At 46.6% G+C, this 20,137-nt stretch overlaps 1 protein-coding gene across 3 annotated transcripts in view; it reads right to left on the bottom strand.

Moving 5' to 3' along the window:
• Window positions 1-20,137, bottom strand: part of SCN8A (sodium voltage-gated channel alpha subunit 8) — a 63,786-nt gene that overhangs the window by 23,499 nt on the left and 20,150 nt on the right. The window contains exons 4-17 of one of the 3 annotated variants that reach the window (XM_074530837.1): window positions 18,699-18,789; window positions 18,134-18,262; window positions 16,156-16,247; window positions 11,673-11,894; window positions 11,249-11,312; window positions 10,598-10,739; window positions 9,749-9,955; window positions 9,195-9,482; window positions 8,062-8,421; window positions 6,254-6,389; window positions 4,311-4,549; window positions 3,963-4,136; window positions 2,958-3,314; window positions 1,443-1,913 (exon numbers count right to left, since the gene is read on the bottom strand). In XM_074530837.1, coding sequence (XP_074386938.1) covers window positions 1,443-1,913; window positions 2,958-3,314; window positions 3,963-4,136; window positions 4,311-4,549; window positions 6,254-6,389; window positions 8,062-8,421; window positions 9,195-9,482; window positions 9,749-9,955; window positions 10,598-10,739; window positions 11,249-11,312; window positions 11,673-11,894; window positions 16,156-16,247; window positions 18,134-18,262; window positions 18,699-18,789 — 2,972 coding nt within the window. Of the gene's footprint in view, window positions 1-1,442; window positions 1,914-2,957; window positions 3,315-3,962; window positions 4,137-4,310; window positions 4,550-6,253; window positions 6,390-8,061; window positions 8,422-9,194; window positions 9,483-9,748; window positions 9,956-10,597; window positions 10,740-11,248; window positions 11,313-11,672; window positions 11,895-15,926; window positions 16,019-16,155; window positions 16,248-18,133; window positions 18,263-18,698; window positions 18,790-20,137 lie in introns of all 3 variants that reach the window. The other 2 variants (XM_074530839.1, XM_074530840.1) reach the window with 2 other exon arrangements.

The following is a 20,137-nucleotide window of genomic DNA, read 5'->3' as shown; positions in this document are numbered from 1 at the left end:
CTCCTTTCAACCCAAGCTATTTTATTATTACATATACTTTACTATGATAATATGTTTTTTATTTATATATATATTTAGTTAGTTAGTTATTTTTACATTGCATTTTATGACTATATATGACTATATATATGACTATATATATGACTATATATATAGTCATATATATAGTCTATATATATGACTATATATATATTATTTCTATTTTATTTTATTTTATTTTATTATTATTATATTTCTTTTACTATAACTATGGTATAAATATATTATATATATATTTACAGTATATACAGAACATATATTTATTTGGAATATATATATTTAGAATATATAAATATATCTACTAAATATTAAAATTAAAATATAAATTAAAATTAAATTAAAAATTAAAATAAAATTAAATATAAACATATTTAGTATATATATAGTATATATAAATACATAGCATACATAAAGATACAGTATATATAAATATATTGTATTTATACTATACTATTTATATATTTATTTGTTATTTATTTATTATATATTTATTATTTATTATTATTTATACTATGCCATTTATATATCTTTATATATACCATATGTAGTATATATATTTATATAACCATTCTATGATTGCATATATTTATTTTATATATATTTTAAAGTATTTGTGGCTTTCCACAGAGCACAAGAAATTCCATTTTGAGTGCAAAGACAACATCCCAACACCAACAAAAGTTGAGTGCTGGAACTACCCAGCTCTCCCTGCCCAGAGGTTTCCTGGCCTTCCCAGTGGACTGAGGGAATTTGGAGCCCTCTCATCCAACGCCCTGAGTGGATTTGGATCCCTCTCTCCCAACATCCCAAGTGAATTTGGTGCCCTCCCAATGCCCCGAGTGAATTTGGAGCCCTCTCAGTGCCCCAAATGGATTTGGAGCCCTCCCTCTCAACGCTCCAAATGGATTTGGAGCCCTCCCAGTGCCCCAAATGGATTTGGAGCCCTCCCTCTCAACGCTCCAAATGGATTTGGAGCCCTCCCAGTGCCCCAAGTGGATTTGGAGCTCCCAACACCCCGAGTGGATTTGGAGCCCTCCCTCCCAACACCCCAAGTGGATTTGGAGCATTCCCTCCCAATGCCCTGAGTGGATTTGGAGCCCTCCCAACACCGCAAGTGGATTTGGAGCTCCCAACACCCCAAGTCAATTTGGAGCTCCCAACATCCCGAGTGGATTTGGAGCCCTCCCTCCCAACGTCCCAAATGGATTTGGAGCCCTCCCAATGCCCCAAATGGATTTGGAGCCCTCCCATCCAACGCCCTGAGTGGATTTGGAGCCCTCCCAACACCCCGAGCGGATTTGGAGCCCTCCCAACACCCCGAGCGGATTTGGAGCCCTCCCAATGCCCCATGTGAATTTGGAGCCCTCTCAATGCCCCACGTGGATTTGGAGCCCTCCTCCCACCTCCTTGCTGCCATCAGGATCCGTGTCGCTGCTGAAATCCTCCGTGTTGAGGTTCTCGAAGTCGGACTCGCCCACGGCGATGGGGACGCGCACGGTGAGGTTGGGGTTGTTGATGAAGGACATGTGGTCCTCGTCGATGATGTACTTCTCCACGCTGCTGCCGATGCCGCTGGTGGTGCCGTTGCCGTTCTTGAGGAAGTCGATGTCGCGGTTGATGTCGGCGCCGGTGTGGTTGGCGATGCAGTTCACCTTCTTGTCGTACAGCTCGTCCAAGGGCTTCACCTCGTCGGCCTCCCTCTGCTTGAAGTGGGCCTGCATGAACTCCCTGACCTTGGCCTTGGTCCAGGCGATGCCCTTCTTGATGCGGATCACCGAGATCTGCAGGTTGTTCATCTCGCCGTCGTCGTCCGTGGCTGCCAGGTTGTCTGCGCTGAAGGAGCTCAGCAGCAAGGCCAAGAACAGGTTCAGCACCTGGAAGGGAAGAGCTGATGCTGCACTGACACACAAAGGGGGGATTCCCAGAGCTGAGCGGAGCTCTCGGCGCCCACGCCCTGCTGGTGCTGCAGAGCTGTCCCTAAACACCAGCTCAAACTCATCCAGGTGCTCATCAGGTTCAAGCCATGACCCCCTGATGCTGCAAAAAGCTCCCTGAGGGGTGCCAGGGGTCCAGGGCAGGTCCAGGGGTCCCTGGATGGAGCCCCTTGCAGGATCTGGACTGCAGAGGTCAGAGAGGGATTTAATCCCCATGGGATTTAGATTCAGCCTTACTGGTTTAGTCCCATCTCTGCCTCAAAGAAAAATGGGGTAAATCTTGGCATTTTGAGTGATCCCTCCCAGCTCCACTTCCTCACCCACATTTAGGGACCATCCCCAGGATTTATTTCATCAAAACCCTTTGGCAAGACAGGACCTCTCAGAGAGAGCTCACAACTACTTTGAAGAACCATTCATGTGACTTCATTCTTGCTCACATTTTCCTCCACAGAGTTTTCTTCGTGAAATTTAAGGCCAGAAGGAAGCATCATGATCTAGTCCAACCTCCCACACAACAGGCCGTGCAGTTTCACAGCCCATTCCTGCACACAACAGCACCTCATGACTGAGCCAGTGGGCAGGTTTTAGAAGAAACCTCCATTCCTCATTTTAACGCTTCAGGACCTTCCCCTGTGCACCAAATTATTTTGTTTTCTGGCAATTAAAACGCCAGGTTTTGCTTGTTTTAGCTTATTTTTCCCCTCAGGTCAGGTCTGCACACTTTGACTGAGGCGTTCAGACTTTCAAGATTTTCTTGCAAGATGCTTCATTTACGGGTGACTGTTTAAGATCCTCATCAAGCAAAAAACATCTTTAACATTGTGCTACCAAAATCTACGGATTGACAGATCAAAGGCCAGGAGGGACCTCCACAGAGCAGGAACAGGCTCACAAACCATCACTCCCTCATCCTGGCGGTCTCCCCAAGTCCTACCCCATCCAGAGGCAACCAAGAAAGCCCACCAGGAACCATTTACTGACCACTAAATTTCCGATGACCATGACCATCATGAAGACAATCAAGCACATGGCCTGTCCCGCCACTTCCATACAATCCCACATGGTCTCAATCCACTCCCCACACAACACACGGAAGACAATAAGGAAGGAGTGGAAGAAATCGTGCATGTGCCAGCGGGGTAGCTCACAGTCCGGACTGATCTTGCAGACACACTCCTTGTAGCTTTTGCCAAAGAGCTGCATCCCCACCACGGCGAAGATGAACACGATGATGGCCAGCACCAAGGTCAAATTCCCCAAGGCACCCACTGAGTTACCAATGATTTTTATCAGCATGTTCAGAGTGGGCCAGGACTTGGCCAGTTTGAAGACTCTCAGCTACAAAAACAACACCAAAACAAGCAAGTCTTAAGCAAAGAGGAAAATAAAGCAGAACTTCCTAAATTACAACCATCTTGTGTTTTACATCAAGGTAAATCCATGCTTCTGAGGGTACAGGGGGCAGAGAATGCTTAACCTTTCTTTGAGTATTTTGTACTTTTGTAATCAGTTATTCCCCACACAGAAATATTGAGTTATTCCCAAAGCAAAAGTCACCCTTCCCTGCCCAAATGCATCAAGCGCTGCTCAGATTTCATAACGAGCAGTCCTGAAGAAAGAAGAGACCATAAAAAATGGCACCGTTTGATCTCTGTCCTCCCCAAATCCAGAAAATTGATTTTCCCTTGTACTATGTAAATGGGAAAAACTCTTTATGTGAGGGGCAGGGCTGGAACTGTGTCAGGGAAGGGATAGGTTATTGGGAAAAGGTTCTTCCCATGGTTGGGCACTGAGCAGGGAATGGTCAGTGCCACAGCTCAAAGGATGTTTGGACACCACTCCCAGGGATGCCCAGGGTGGGATTGTTGGGGTGTGGAGCTGCACTGGATGTCCCTGGTGGGTCCCTTCCAACTAAGGACACTCCATGATTCTGTGACTCTAAGCTCCATGATAATAACACTGAGAAAGAGCTGGAATTTGGAATACCAATCGGAAAGATCGCAGCACGGAAAGTCCCTCCACATCAGCCAGACTCAGCTCCATCAAACTCAGGGAGACAATAAACCCATCAAAGATGTTCCAGCCTTCCTGAAAATAATAGTATGGATCCATTGCAATGAGCTTCAGGAACATTTCTGCTGTGAAAATCCCAGTGAAAACCTGGAGTGGGGAGGAGGGACAGACAAAGAACACACAAAAAGTCATTTTTAATTTATTTTCAGATCTTCAGGCTAAGCCTCGACAATGCAATTGACTCAAAGTCCAAGCCCACATCAATACTCAGGCACCCCAGCAGGAGCAGAGCTGTGGGGAGCATTTAGCAGATTTCCTTACCAGATTTCCTACAGAGAGCACGTGCTCGAACTCAGGGGTCATGGGGTGGTGCTCCATGGCCATGAACAGCGTGTTCAGCACGATGCAGATGGTGATGGCCAAGTCCACAAAAGGATCCATGACAATTAAGTTCACAATCTCCTTCAGCTTCATCCAGTACGGGTGGCATTCCCAGATCAGGAAGGTGTTGGCAAATTTGTACCAGCAAGGGGGACACTTCCTCTGGGACTCTTCCAGCTCTGCAGGTACAAAACAAAACAGAGTTCAGGCTTCGTCTCTGAGGGTGAAGAATTACAAAACTGTGAACTTGGTGGAAATGATCGTGGAGAAGAGCTGGGTAAAGTTTGTGGGCATCAGGGAGAAATCCTTCATGGGAAGGGTGGTCAGGGAGGTTTGGAGTCCCCAGCCCTGGGTGTCACCAAGGAATGCCAGGACGTGGCACTCAGTGCCAAGGTGGGGATTGGTCACAGGTCAGACCCGACCGTGGAGCTCCTTTCCAACCTCAAGGATTCTTGGTTTTCATGATTTTACTGCGCTCCATGACTGCTCCTCTGTCCCTGCACCAGGTCACCAGAACTGCAGCTCTAACCCTGCGCTCCAGCCCCACCAGCACGATTCAATGCAAATTATTCCAAATGAAGGGTTATATTTAACTCAGAACTGATCAAGGTAAAGCAGTTAAAACCAAAGTTACAGATTCCAAACTGCCTTTGCTGCCAGTTTTTAAATAACTGAGATGAATTCTGCGCTGAACACAGACACGGTCTAAAAGAGGAAAGAGGTGACATAATGTTGCAAAGGATTTTCAGCAGGAATAACCTGATTAAGACTAACTACATCCATTTGCAGAAATCAAACATAGAAATGCTGTGTCCATTTATTTTTTACACTGCCTTATCTCAAGTGCTTAGGGAAAAAAAAATACAAACGAGGAGTTGTCCCCATTTGTTGACTTGCTGGTCCCAGTCAGGCCATGCAGCTGTGCACCCTCACCTTTTATTTTTTATGGGAAGGGAAAGGACCACTGTGCTCTCCTTCCCATTGGCTCTCTGGTTGCTTAGTATTTAGTTGCCTTGGAATTTCTGAAGTTAAAAAGAGGCCCGTGGCACTGGAGCCCGTAGGCGTTTGCGCAGGAGGGGAGCGGCAGCAAAACCCTGCTCTGTTTCTAAGTATATTTAGTTTTCCTACAATTTTATTGCAGGAGACAGCAGGAATTTGAGATCATCAGCCGCGTGTGGCTGCTGTTCATGAATTCTTGCTGGCTCCTGCATGACATATTGGGAAATCTCATCTCCATGTGCTGTCCATTCCAGCATTGCCACCAGCCAACAGCCCCTTTCTCTGCTGGCAGCTGTCACATTGCAGCTCCCAGCGCAGCTCCAATCCTTCTCTCCCACTCCTGGAGCAAAGGGAGGTCTCTCCAGTGCTCGGGGATGACACAGGACAGAACGCCCAGACCTGACACTGCCTTACTCCTCTGATCTCCACACTGCATTCTCTTCATCGTAAAATTACAACTCTTTGCTGCCTTTACCTACATCTCTGCGCAATTTGGATGCCAAAACTAAGTAAAATAAAATTTAATAAATATTTCTTTATTAATAAAGACCCAAAAGAAGCAGATTTAGGCAAAACCATGCAGGAATATGTACTGCTCTGAAGCAGGGGGAGCTGAATTCCACTAGACCAGGTTGCCCCAAGCCTTGTCCAACTCAATCCTGGGCACTTCAGGAATGGGGCAATTTCTCTGGGCAACCCCACCCTCACAGGGAAGAATTCTGTCCCAGTATCCCATCCATCCCTGCTCTCTGCCACTGGGAAGCCATTCCCTGTGTCCTGTCCCTCCAGCCCTTTGTCCTAAATCTGTTTCCAGCTCTCTTGGAGCCCCTTCAGGCACTGGAAAGGGCTCAGGGGCGTCCCTCTAATCCCCAAATCACACCTACCCTCAACAAGGGTGTTGGTCAACCCAGTCATGACACTGTTGGTCCGATCCTTCCTTCCATAGGACGCGTTCACCTGATCCATTGAGACCAAGAGAGACCCACCAGGCTTCTTCCTAATTTCAATCTCAGTGGTACCCTGAAAAATTCAGATGGTGATTAATGCAGACTTGAGTCTTCTCTCTTACCCACTCTCAGCCCAGAAATGCAGCACTTGGTCTGCATTTCCATATTCTGTATTTTCCATATTCTGTGCATCCCTCTGTCCTTCCCACCTTCCTACAACATGCAAGTGGTCCAACCAAAACTCAAGCCCTTTTTTCTGTTGGATCAGTGCTCTGCAGCCTTAGATAAATTACAGACTGCATTTTGGAGAACATTTCTAATGACATACAATGTCATTAATTCTATGTACTAGAACCAAACAGATGGGGTATGCTGGTCAGACCACACTGGTCAGACCATGCTGACCAGACCATGCTGGTCCGACCAGACCACATTGGTCAGACCATACTGGCCAGACCATGCTGGTCTGACCATGCTTGTCTGACCAGACCATGTTGGTCAGGCCATGCTGGTCGGACCATGCTCATTTGACCACGCTGGTCACACCATGCTGGTCAGATCACACTGGTCAGACCATGCTGACCAGACCATACTGGTCAGACTGTGCTGGTGAGACCGTGCCAGTCAGACCATGCTCATTTGATCATGCTGGTCAGATCACACTGGTCAGACCATGCTGACCAGACCATACTGGTCAGACTATGCTGGTGAGACCGTGCCAGTCAGACCATGCTCATTTGATCATGCTGGTCAGATCACACTGGTCAGACCTTGCTGACCAGATCATGCTGGTCAGACCATGCTTGTCCAACCAGACCATGCTCATCTGACCATGATCATTTGACCACGCTGCTCAGACCATGCTGACCAGACCACACTGCTCAGACCATGCTCATCTGTCCAGACCATGCTCGTTTGACCATGCTGGTCAGACCAGAGCATGTTCATCTGACCATGGTGGTCAGACCATGCTGAGCAGACCATGCTTATCTGACCAGAGCATGCTCATCTGACCACGCTGCTCAGACCACACTCAGCAGACCATGTTGTCCAGACCATGCTCAGCAGACCATGCTGCTCAGACCATGCTGACCAGACCACACTGCTCAGACCATGCTGGTCAGACCATGCTGAGCAGACCAGAGCATGCTCATCTGACCATAGTGGTCAGACCATGCTGAGCAGACCATGCTCATCTGACCAGACCATGCTGCTCAGACCATGCTGACCACACCACGCTGCCCAGACCATGCTGACCACACCACGCTGCTCAGACCATGCTGACCACACCACACTGCCCAGACCATGCTGACCACACCACACTGCTCAGACCATGCTGACCACACCACACTGCCCAGACCATGCTGACCACACCACACTGCTCAGACCATGCTGACCACACCACACTGCTCAGACCATGCTGACCACACCACGCTGCTCAGACCATGCTGACCACACCACGCTGCTCAGACCATGCTGACCACACCACGTTGCTCAGACCATGCTGACCACACCACACTGCTCAGACCATGCTGACCAGACCACATTGCCCAGACCATGCTGACCACACCACGCTGCTCAGACCATGCTGACCACACCACGCTGCTCAGACCATGCTGACCACACCACGCTGCTCAGACCATGCTTATCACACCATGCTGACCACACCACACTGCCCAGACCATGCTTATCAGACCATGCTGACCAGACCACACTGCCCAGGCCATGCCACGCCCAGCAGGTACCTCGGGCAGGATGCGGCCCCCGGGCATGCTGGAGGGCGGCCCCCCGATGAGGGACACGACGCCGTTGCAGTCCACGGTGCTGTTCCTCTTGATGCTGCGGCGCAGCGTGGGGAAGATGCGCGAGGAGCGGCTGCCCTGGCTGTAGCCGCTGTAGCCGCTGTAGCTGCTGCGCCGGTCGCGGCCGCGGATGGGGATGAAGAGCGAGTCCCTCCTGCCCTCGCTCTCCTCCACCGTGCTGTGCTCGTCGTCAGCAAACTCGTTCTCCGAGCCCGGGTCGCGGAAGCGCCCCTTGTAGCTGAAGATGCTGCTCTTGCTGTTGTGGCGGGAGAGGAAAGGGGAGCCCGGGATGCTGAGGAGAGACTGGGAGAGGAAGAGGAGGACAGTGAGAGTTTGCAGCTCTCCGGCCACAGAAACAGACAACTTCCCCAGGAAAGTCTGTGAGCAGATCAAAGAAAAGAATGAGAAATAATTCGTATCTTAACTTGCTGCGCCTGGTGCTTGTGGATGTGTGGAATGCGTTACGGAGATTTTTTTATTAAGGGTGGTTTCTTAATTATCCAGTGGTGATGCTGTTTTGATTGGAGGACCAATTAGGTCCAGCTCTATCACAGCTGTCTATAAAGGTATGGATTTCTTAATAAAGGCAATAATCAGCCTTCTGTAATACATGGGGTCTATGTCAGTTATTACGCATCAGGGACCCGTTTGTCATGACACTGACATTTTTCCAGTAAGGTGGAAAAATGATAAAGAAAGTCCTCTCAAAATCAGCCCCTCTCTGGTTGAATTTAAAAGTCATTTCTTCTTTCTTTTAGAAGTCATTTATTCTAAGCCAAGCTAGCATTTTGCAGTTTCCCGTGTGAAAGCAGTCCTGCTGTGAGCAGTTTGCTAACCAAACAACACCAATCTATTCCTGGGTCAAAAACAACTGGCACCTGTATAAACTGTTTAGATAGAAACTACACTGTTAGACTTAACTCTACACTTGGAACTTAGAACACTGGGTTCTAAGTGCTCTCCTGACCCAACAGAGCTCAGGACAGTGGGCACAACCCTTGAGACACCAACAGGAATCTAAACAGAATATTATCCTGACCTCAACCACAAACATTAGTGAAGGAACAGAAAACTACCTGGTTCATGATGGAAAACTTCCTTCCCAGCCTGTTATCTGGCAGCCTGAACGCTTTCCTCCTCATGCCATCCTCAGACTCGGACTTGAACACCTTCTCGGTGTCACACTTCTCATCTCCCTCCGACAGCTCCTTGTCCTTCCGCTTCTTCCTCCTGTTGCGCCGCTCCTTGGCGCTCTTGGAGCTGAGCTTGGAGATCTCCGAGGAGCTGCGGGACATCCTGGCCCCACCATCATCCTCCACAGCATCCTCAGACACCGTCCCTGCCGAGGTGACCATGGCAGCAGCCTGAGGGGGCAGAAAAGGGAAGCAAAGATAAATCGCGTTTTCCCACCGTTAACGCTCCATTTGCTGCTGGAAGAAAGAGTTTGGCGTAATGCACCTGAGTAAAAGACTTTGGGGTGGGACTGAGAGGTTTATTCTCTCCTTGGAATACACTCACAGCCAGAATTTGTTAGAATTTTTACAGTCTGCTTGTGCAGGCAGTAAAATCAGCTTTTCTGGAAACCAGGGCCTCATCACCCCTACAGAGAGGAATTGGTTTTTTTTCTCACCTGTGCTTCTTCCTGCTGCTTTTTCAATTGTTCCAACATGGCCTTGAATTCTGCCTCCTTCTGCTCTGCCTCCTCCAGGGTCGCCTGGTTCTGCTCCTCGTAGGCCATGGCCACCACAGCCAAAATCAGATTCACCAGGTAGAAGGATCCCACAAAGATCACCAGCACAAAGAAGATCATGTAGGTTTTTCCTGCCGCTCGTAAAGTCTGCAAGTGGAAGAGAATGGCAGAGGGATTAGAAAAGGGAAAAAAAAAACAACTTCAGGCTTCCCTGACACCAGATGCAAGAGCTGATCCCAAGTTTCTTGACCTGAATGTTTCTCAGAAAATCCAGCAGTGCTGAATATTCCAGAGCTCAGCATTTCCCCTGCACGTTCCTTAGCCATGAACACAAAAGGTGACATCCACCTTCCTCCCTTAAGGGAGCATCCAAACTGAAAAGAATTCAGCGGCGCGGTGCGAAACCCAATGCTCAGACTCCCTTAAAACAAACCAAATGGAGAAAAAGCTGCTTCAGCAAGGTCCCCAAAGCACCCTCAGGTCAGGAGAAAACTCCGTGCCCTCCAAAGAGCCTGAGCAGCCTCCGTGGGCAGAGCTGAACGCTCACAGCCAGTGCTAAGGCTGCTCCCAAATTAATTCACAGCTCAGCTGGACCCACCATCCCTCCTGGACTTACAGTCCAACACCTGCTGACAATAATGCCCCTTCCTCCCCAAAAAAACCTCACTGTGAAGGTTTACTTGCGCTCTTTTGGAGAGAAGGAATAAAACAAAGCTCCTCACGTTTCCCTTTCCTGTTTTACCCCCAGATTCTCCCCGCGTACAACAGCAAAGTAAAGTGTTTACTTACTAACTGATACAAGTTTTCCCAAAAGTCCTGAGTCATAAGGCGAAATAAAGCCAGAAAAGCCCAGCTGAAGGTGTCGAAGCTGGTGTAGCCGTAGTTGGGGTTCCGTCCTGCCTTCATGCACGTGTATCCCTCCGGGCATTGGCTGGGGAGGGAGGGAGGGACAGCAGCCAGGTCAGGCTCTCCCTGCTCACTCTCCCAACACACAGCAGCTCTCCCCACGCCATTTGAGTGCAGCAAAGGAGACAGGATTGCAGGAAAGCCCTGCTCTCCCTGTCCCACAGCACTGGGACGCTGCAGGCGCAGCTTCTCCCCAAGGCCGAGCCCAAGGCAGGAGAGCTGAAGGTTGGGGTGGAAAACCAACAGCACATGGCAAGTTCCCATTTCTGAGCCTCCATGCACCCTTCTCTGACTGCATTCAGAGGGAATAACGCCCCTGGTATTGGTGGCCAGAGCTGCCTCCTGACAGGGAAAATGTCCCTTACGTGGCAGCAGCAATGGATTCATAATCGGGTTAAGAAATTTGAAACTTGGTGAAGTAACACCAGAACCAACAGGGAATATCCCAAAAGGTTGTACCAGCTTTAGGTAACATCAGGGATAACTGATTGTTAATGCAGCTCAAACTGGTTGTTAATGAAGCTCGACACTCACCCTGCATCCGAGCTGTTACCACAGAGCAAAGGGTCGGGGGCGCCAGGAATGATGTAAAAATTTGCTGAAGGTGAAAAAGAAGAGGTCACATTCACACACATATGGAGTTAGAGGATTTAACAGACAATAACACTGTTAAAACCTTCACTTAAAAGACCCCCCCAAAAGCACTGCTGAGAAATTTGTCAGTAAAAAATAGTTTTTGGACTAATTATTTAGCAAAAAGAGCACATCCAAACCCTTCTAAAGGATGAATTCAACTAGGAACATCTCAACAAGGTCAAATAAAAAAAAAACCTGAAAAATTTCTGCACGTGGGGTTTTTACTGTGAAAACCAGACACACCAAAGCATGAGCCATGCTGGAACTCCTGCACTGAGCCAAGTCAGGAGGTTTTAGAGACCCTCAGTGTAGAAATACCTACACACATTGTTGGTGTATTCCTCCCAGTCGAAGCCTCTGGAGCCATTATCCAGGAAGGTCTCGTTCACATTAATCGGCCAAATCACACACTTGTTCCTCAAGTTGCCCATGAACAGCTGGAGCCCGATGAGGGCAAAGACGCTGAGACAGAAAACTGTCAGGATCATCACATCCGACAGCTTCTTCACAGACTGGATCAGGGCGCCCACGATGGTCTTCAGGCCTGCGGAGAAGGAAACAAGACTGGAAATCACTCCTGTAGCAGGAAACCACACTGAAAACCCAGATTCATACAGTACCTTGGAGTGACTCTGGGGTGGGAGAGGCTGTGGCTGGGAATGGTGGAGGTTCCTGGAACAGGCGTGTGTGGGGAGGATTCCCAGCCAGCACAGCACTGGGATGGAGGCAAGGATGGGTGAGAACAAAGCAGAACCCCAAGGTTTGTCCCTGAGCCTCGCAGCAGGACTGCACAATGCGGGGAATCGCTCCTCCCTGTAGTAAACCCCTCAGGTTTAGCCAGAGCCCCTTGGAGAATAGAATGCTGACACAGCGGCAAAGAAGTTTCCTGTCTCCAGGGACATCCGCCTTGTACCTTATCCCTATAGCCATGTAAGGCAATATTGTGTTAAACCCTACCATTGGTCACTTATGGTCACTCTAACACCTTTGCCATTGGTCAGGATTGGATCCAGGCCAAGGGTATAAAAGTAGCATACTGTACCCCTGCTAACTCGGAAGAAGAAGAGCTGAGACCCTTCAGGGACCCTCCAATAAAGCCATACTCGTGGAACAGCCAGCGTCTTCTGCTTCTCCTCTCTCTACCTCTGCTGGAGCCTTAGGCCAAGGGAAAAGCTACCTAGCAAGCAAAGCTGAAATCACAAGAGCTGCCTAATCACTAAGAGCTGAATATTCCCTGCTTGCTAAGAGCTAACCCGCGGCCTTGGTCTGAGAGCGAGCTGGCTTCTCGCTAACCCTAACCCTAACCCTAACCCTAACCCAGTCCCCTTAGGGCTGAGCTCTGGAGCTGGAACAGCTTGCACAGGATACGACCAAGCAAGGCTCATTTACCTCCCCACACACGAGGTTTGCCAAATGAGGATCAAACTGGGATTTGCTGCCATGAAAATCCTCGTGGGCACGTTGTGGTCGAGCCGAGCTCGCTGGCACAGGCTGCAACAACTCACAGAGATCAAATACCTTTAACTCTCCACACCTTGGGTTTCTCCTGCTCAGCTGAACTGTCTCAGCACTTCCCCGCTTTGCAGGAGCAGAATCCTCCCTTTCAGAGGTGGCTTTGGTCACAGCCAGGGCTTCACCCACAGCATCGCTGCTTTGGGATTTACTGAGGCCACTGGCATCATTAACAGGCTCAGGATCAAAAATGGGATATTCCAAAAGGAATCCTGCTGCTTTCCCACACCAGCCTGGCCCGTGAGAGGCAGAACTCAGAATTAATTTTTAGGTGACAGATCTAAGCTAGCTAGAATTTTGGATGCAGAAACAACACTGAATTAGGCTCCTTTAGTCAGCCTTTCTGGTGTGAAGTAGGATGATTCTGTGGTTTATAAATAAGCAGTAAAGGGAGAAAAGAGAAATTAAATAAAAAATAATCACTGCTGGATTTGGGGTCAGTCAGATCCAAGGCTCCAGCTGAGACCACAGGAACATTTTGCAATAAACCCTGGAGCAGAAACCTTGGTCCCTCCCAACCTCCTCCTCCAAAACCCTCGCAGACCAACAGAGGTCAGACCCATCCCAGGAACACAAAGCTTCCAAAACAAACACCTGCAGACACATTCCTCCTAAAAACCCTGCTCTGAAGTGTCATTTACTCCCAGCATCCAAACTCCCCGTGGATTCTCCAGCCCAGAGCAGGATGCTGCTGTTGTGGCAGACACATCAGCGCCAGCACCTCGTGCCATGCTCACCCCACGGCCCTGCCCTGCACATGCACCCGTGGCTCCTGCTCTGGATGCTGCTCCCTCGTGGGCCAGGGGAGGTTTGGACCAGGACAGGACAGGACAGGCAGCAGGAGAAACCCCAGTGCAAGAACTGGGAACACCTCAACCAACACAACTCCAACAATTTCCAGCTGTGGAGTTGCTCTGTAGGCCCAGGTTTCCCTGGATCCATTTCCATTCCACAGCTGTGACCCACGTGGAAATTAAAATATAACCACTCAAAGGCCAATATGGAAAATTTCTTGACACCATCATGGTTTTCCACCAAAAAAAGGGGATATTTTGGTGGTTCAGCTCATGGGTGTCACAGTTTGCTCCTGTCGCACAGATCCACAGAGAGCACAGAATTTTGTCCATGGCATGACAAATTCTGGTGGTATTTCCCATTTTTATCTTGTCTCAAACACACCTTAATTCCAGTTATTGACAGAAGGTGTAGATGGCACTCAAAACACTAAAAGGAGCTTCTCAGTAGCTCAGCACAGAGTCAAAATTCTCATTCCATGTGCTGAAGCAGAAGGGGAGCCCCTTTATATTTTAATATTGAGTGTATTCTAAAAATCACCTTTTCTTGCAAAATTATAGTGGTAAAACCCATAGAGAGCACTTAATGCTTTCATATTAAATAAGCCAAAAAGCCAATTATTCAAATGCTTTACACTCCTCCTGCTGTCACAAAATGGAGGGGGCCAAGATTTGTGCTGCAGAAACACACCTGGACAACCCTCCCCCAAAACTGGATACAAAACCCCAAAATTTTTGCCATTTCAGGTGTGTTCAGTGTCCCCAACACCCAAACAGGATCTCCTTGGCTGTGTGTGGCAAATTACCCCTTTTGATTCAATGAAAATTGTCCCTCTAATTAAAATGACATTAAAGGTGTGCTGCACTTAGCAGGGCTCAGCCCAACCCCTGCCTTTTGAAATAAAGCTCGGCAAGTTTTGAATTCTGTGGAGAGAATGATCCAAAACGGAGCTGTTCTGCTCCCCTCCATGGGAACACAAGGCATGCTGCCACACAGCCAGCTCCTGAAAGCTGCATCATCTCCACACTGCTGGAATTCAGAAAGCAAAACACAGGCAAAACTGGTTGAACATCGATGCTCCTCCTGTGAGCAAGGCTGAGCTCTCTGGAGCAGGCTGAGAGAACGACAGCCACCCCTCAGACCTCACAGCAATTCCCAAAGGGCTTCTGCTCTTAAAAATCACCAGACATGGGGGAAGGCTCAGTGGGAACATCGCTCCAGCACGTTCTCAATGGGTGCAAGGAAAAGCAGTGCCATGGAGGAGCATCATCATCATCATCATCATCATCATCATCATCATCATCATCATGCACAACAGGCAGGTCCAGCTGATGGGGTTGGCAGTCTGGGATGGCACAAAGGGATGAGCCCCACAAATGCACAGGCTGCTCCAGCGCTGCGGGATCAGGGAATGCACAAAGGAACTGAGACCAAAACTCATCGAGGAGTTATTCTGGGTTGAGCACCTGGAAACCAAAAAGCTGGAGATGTCTGTAAGACCTCAGCCTTGAGCTTGGCCTCAGAATTAGGGGCACTTTTGAGGAACCACGTGCATGAAGCTTTTCTGCACAAGAATTCAGGATCAGGAAGTGTTCAGTGTTCCAGGCCAGGCTGGACAGAGCTGGGATTAAACCGGCCTACTGGAAGGTGTTCCTGTGGAACAAGAGGAGCTTTAAGGTCCCTCCCACCCCAAACCAGGCTGGAATTCTGGGGTTCTCAGTCCATGATGTCTCCGTGGTGTCCCAAAGGAAGGGTCACTGCTCACCCTGTGACACCCAGCTGAGTTACAAGTCCAGAAGCAGCTTTGGGAAGGGTGGTCCTGACCAGTCCAGCTCTGGGGTGGCACGGGAAATGGGCAAAAAGGTTTTAATCCCTGCCGGGTTTTGCTCTGTTGCTTTATAAAATTATTCCTAAAGCAACTCCAAAACCACTGACAATAACAGGGTGAGTCCCTGAGCCAGGAGCTGTTCAGCCTGAGGAGGAGCCTGATCCTTTTCCTCTGGAATTAAACTTTAAAGCCTGGCTTTAGTCTCAGAGATCAGCACAAAATGTGCATTAAAAGGGAGAGAAAAGTGTGGAGGAACAGCCTGTTCATCCCATAATTTGATGGCCCAGGAGCCTTGATTCCAAACTGCTTTGTTCCACAGACTGCAAATCCCATGCAAAGAATGCCAGTGCCATTTCTGAGGAATGAGCAGTGCAGGAGGGGAGGGGAAATACAGAGAGGAGACACACACAAGCCCAGCCTTTAATGCTGAATGGTTCTCACCTGGAATTACAGAGATAGTTTTCAAAGCTCGGAGAACTCTGAAAGTTCTCAATGCTGAGACATTCCCAAGGTCCACAAACTCTGTGACATATCTGCAATGAGGGAGGTCACACACAAAAAACACCATGACAATACACACACCAAAATAAAACAACAACTACAGACAAAGCAATACATCACTCACAGGGGCCTGTACCCGACAGCTAAACACCAACCGGGGCCGCCTTACCTGGAATTACAGAAATAGTTTTCAAAGCTCTCAGAACCCTGAAAGTGCGCAGAGCTGAAACATTGCCTAGGTTTACAAACTCTGTTATATACCTGCAGAATTAAACCAGAGTTAATGGCACCGTTGGGGTCACCTTCCTTTGCACAAATTGTCTGCTTGTAGGAAACAGCTTGTGATTTAAAAACGCTTCAGAATTGGCATTGAAGACAAAGAGAGAGACAAAGGTGCAGGGGTAAAATGTGGTTTAAGTCTCTCTGCTCATCACCAGGTACTTGGTTGGATAGTCATCCTCACCTGGAATCATGGAGTGTCCTGAGCTGGGAGGGACCCCAAGGATCACCCAGGGCAGCTCCTGGCCCTGCACAGACCCCAGCAATGCCACCCTGGGCCTGACAGCATTGTCCAAACCCTCCTGCAGCTCTGGCAGCCTCGGGGCTGTGCCCATGCCCTGCCCAGCACCCTCTGGCACAAGAATCCTCTCCTCATTTCCCTGCCCTGGCAGAGCTGCAGTGGTTCCCTGGTGTCCTGGCCCTGCTCACAGGGAGCAGAGACGGGAGCTGCCCCTCGGGACGGAGCTGCAGCCCCCCAGGAGCCTCCCCTTGTCCAGCTGAACAGACCCAGAGCCCTCCCCAGACCCTCCTGACCCTGCTCTGGACCCTCTCCAGCACCTTCAGACGTTTTTCATATCATGGTGTCCCAAACTTCACACAGTCCTAGAGAGAATTTGGAATTTTGAATCTCTGCAGAAAGCGGCAATTGTAAAAGCAAATCTCCAAACATTTGAGGAGATTTGGTGGCACCATCCCGAGCAACCTGGGCTAGAGGGAAACGTCCCTGCCCCTGGGACTGGATGAGCTTCAAGGTCCCTTCCAGCCCAAACCAATCCATGATTCCATGGCTGTACCTCAGGTCAGGGGTTTCAGGTATATTCGCTTCACTTCACGTTTTTTAAGAAAACATAATCATCTTCTGCTTTGATTAACATCCTTCCATTTAATTAGCATCCTTCATTTTAATTAGCATCCTCCATTTTTAATCCTTTATGCTTCAGTGTCTGTTTGTGAGGCACAGGAAGGTTTGGTTCTCCTTTTCCAAGCAGATAAACCCAAGGTACACAGGGGAGAAGAGGCTTTGAGCAAAGTTATATTTCACCCCAGCTTAGAGAACATTTCCTCTGTGCCACGTGGGGAGAAACTTGCTATGAAAAAGCAGAGAAATGCTCAACAATTCAACATTTTCCCTGCTGCAGAAAGGCCTCAAGGGCTTCAAAAATCTCTTAGTGTGGTTTAAATAATGCCCTTGGCACAAAAAGAATTGCACAGAGGCTACAGGGCAAGGCTGGCCTCCGGAAAGGAAAGGGTTACAAACAATCCCCACCGGGGGATTTGGGACATTCCTTGCACACCAATGCCTTCAAACCGGTGGGATTTGGGAATTTGTGGGGAAATGAAGGGATTGATAATTCCCAGGTGGGGTTTGCTCTGTGTGCACCCACACTGGGAGCTCCCTCTGGGTTCAGGGTGTGTTTCCACAAGAGAAAACAAACGAGGCAGGAAAATCAAATATCTCCTTTCTGACACTGCAGCTCCATGGGAAATGGGTTAATAATGGCTTATTAACAGGTTATTAATGGGTTAATCACAGTCCAACCTCCAGTCACAGCCCAAGGAAGGAGTGGTAGGGACTGGAATTTGAAGATATTTGGTTCCTATGCTGATCTGCCCCTCTGGTGCATAAACCACCTAAAATCTTCTATTAATCAAAACAATTTACAGAAAATCTTTTTTTTTTTTTTTTTTTTTTTTTTTTTGCAGTAGCAACTCCACTAACTCCATGCTGTTGAAGTTTAGAGCTGAAATCCCACCAGGCTAAAACTTTCACTGAAGTTTTCCTTGATCTTCTTTTTCCTTATAAACCTTTTTTTGCTAAGGGCTCGTCCCCTCCCAGGCACAGAAATCCCTGGAAAAACCCAACTTACGCCATCATGATGACACTGAAATCCAGCCAGTTCCAGGGATCCCTCAGGAAGGTGAAGCCATCTATACAGAAACCTCTGGCAATGATTTTCACGAGTGATTCAAACGTATAAATCCCGGTGAATGTGTACCTGGCAGGAGGAAATGTCATTTTAGTAAGGGGAAAAAAAAAAAAAAAAAAAAAAAAAAGGTGAATTGTAAAGACTTTTTGGTTTAAATAAAAGGTGCCAAAAGATAAGAGAAAAAACAAAAAATCAAAACCAAAAAAAACCAAAAAAATCCCACAAAAACAACAAAAAACCAAACCGAAACAAAACCAAAAAACCCTCAAAAAACCCCCAGAAAAATACCAACAAAAAACCCCTAAAAAATCCAAAAATCAAAACAAAAGCAAAAATAAAGAAACCAAACCAAACCCACAAAAACCACAAAGAAAAATAAACATGGGGAACATGCAAAAAAAAAAAAGCACAGGGAGGAACAGGGTCCTCACAGGAGCAAACTCAGCATTTTGGGAGGTTCTTACAAACCCATATTTGGAAATTCAATGCAATAATTTCTACTTACTCCACATTCTTTGACCATTCTGGCGGGTTACTAAAAGTCATGAATACACAGTTGGTCAAAATAGTGCACATAATGATCATGCTAAATACTGTGGGACAGAGTCAAGGAGCACAGGGACACACAGGGACCCTTTAAATCCCCTAAAATTCCCCAAATGTCACTGATAAAGGAAAATCCAATCATTTCCAGGCTATTCTCTGTGGGCTGCTAATATTTCCCAGCAGTCCTGGGAAATAAGATTATTTCTATTTTTAATGTATTGTATTACATAGAATATCTAGATGCATTGTATTATATATAATATTTATATAATATATACTATTTATATATTTATATACTGTATTATATATGCTATTTATACACTATATAACATATATACTATATGCCATATACACTGTTTTATATACAATTTTTATATTGTAAATATAAATATAACATATATAAGGGAAATATAAATATAACACTTATAATGTAAATATGAATATACTGTATATTGTATTATGTATTCTATTTATATACTATATATGTTATATATATGCTACATACACTGTTCTATATATACTATTTATATATTATATAAATATTGTAAATTTAAATATATCTTTAAACATATTATATATAAATATATATAAATATATAAATATATTTATATAAAAATATATATTAAATATATGTTTAAATATATATGCATAGTGTAAATATAAATATATACAATATATTTTATATACTCTATTATATATACTATTTATATACTACATCACATATATACAATATAATTATATATAGATATATAGTCATATATATGTATGTGTATAACTATATAACTATATATAATTATAACTATATATACTATATAACATACATGACTACATAAATAGCATTTTTGTCACCATTTGATGGATTTTCTGGTTTATATAAATTTAATATACTTTATGCATATACATGTGTAGTACACAACAAATATGAATACATAAATAGCATTTTTTGTCACCATTTGATAAATTTTCGGGTTTATAGAAATTTAATATACTTTTAAAATTCGTTGTATATAAATCAATGCTACATTTTCTGGTATGCCTCAGCAAATCAGTTCAGAGGCCTAAATGAATCCTTGCCCCCAAATCCATCTATTCAGTAACTCCTGAATTAGGAGCAGAGTGGTGAAATTCAGATATTTGACTTTTGACAATGATTTCAGGCGACTCCAACAGAGCCTCCAGCAGCACCTGGGGCTCAGCCTGGCAGAAATTCCCCCCAGCTGCACATCCAGAGAGGAAAGGCCACGAGAAACAACTCAGGGCCAAGGAAAACATCCCCAAATTCAACTCTGACAAAATGGAAAAGCTTTTCCTCCACCTGAGGTACAGGAAGGGAGACTGCAGAAGCCTCTAAACCCTGTGGATGTGTTTCCATTTTAGATCCATTTCCTAAAAATAAAT

This window comes from Zonotrichia albicollis, chromosome 33 (genome assembly GCF_047830755.1).
Source record: "Zonotrichia albicollis isolate bZonAlb1 chromosome 33, bZonAlb1.hap1, whole genome shotgun sequence".
In the NCBI taxonomy this organism is placed as follows: domain Eukaryota; kingdom Metazoa; phylum Chordata; class Aves; order Passeriformes; family Passerellidae; genus Zonotrichia; species Zonotrichia albicollis.
The sequence above is the reverse complement of the archived record's forward strand: the minus strand, read 5'-3'. Positions and strand labels throughout refer to the sequence as shown.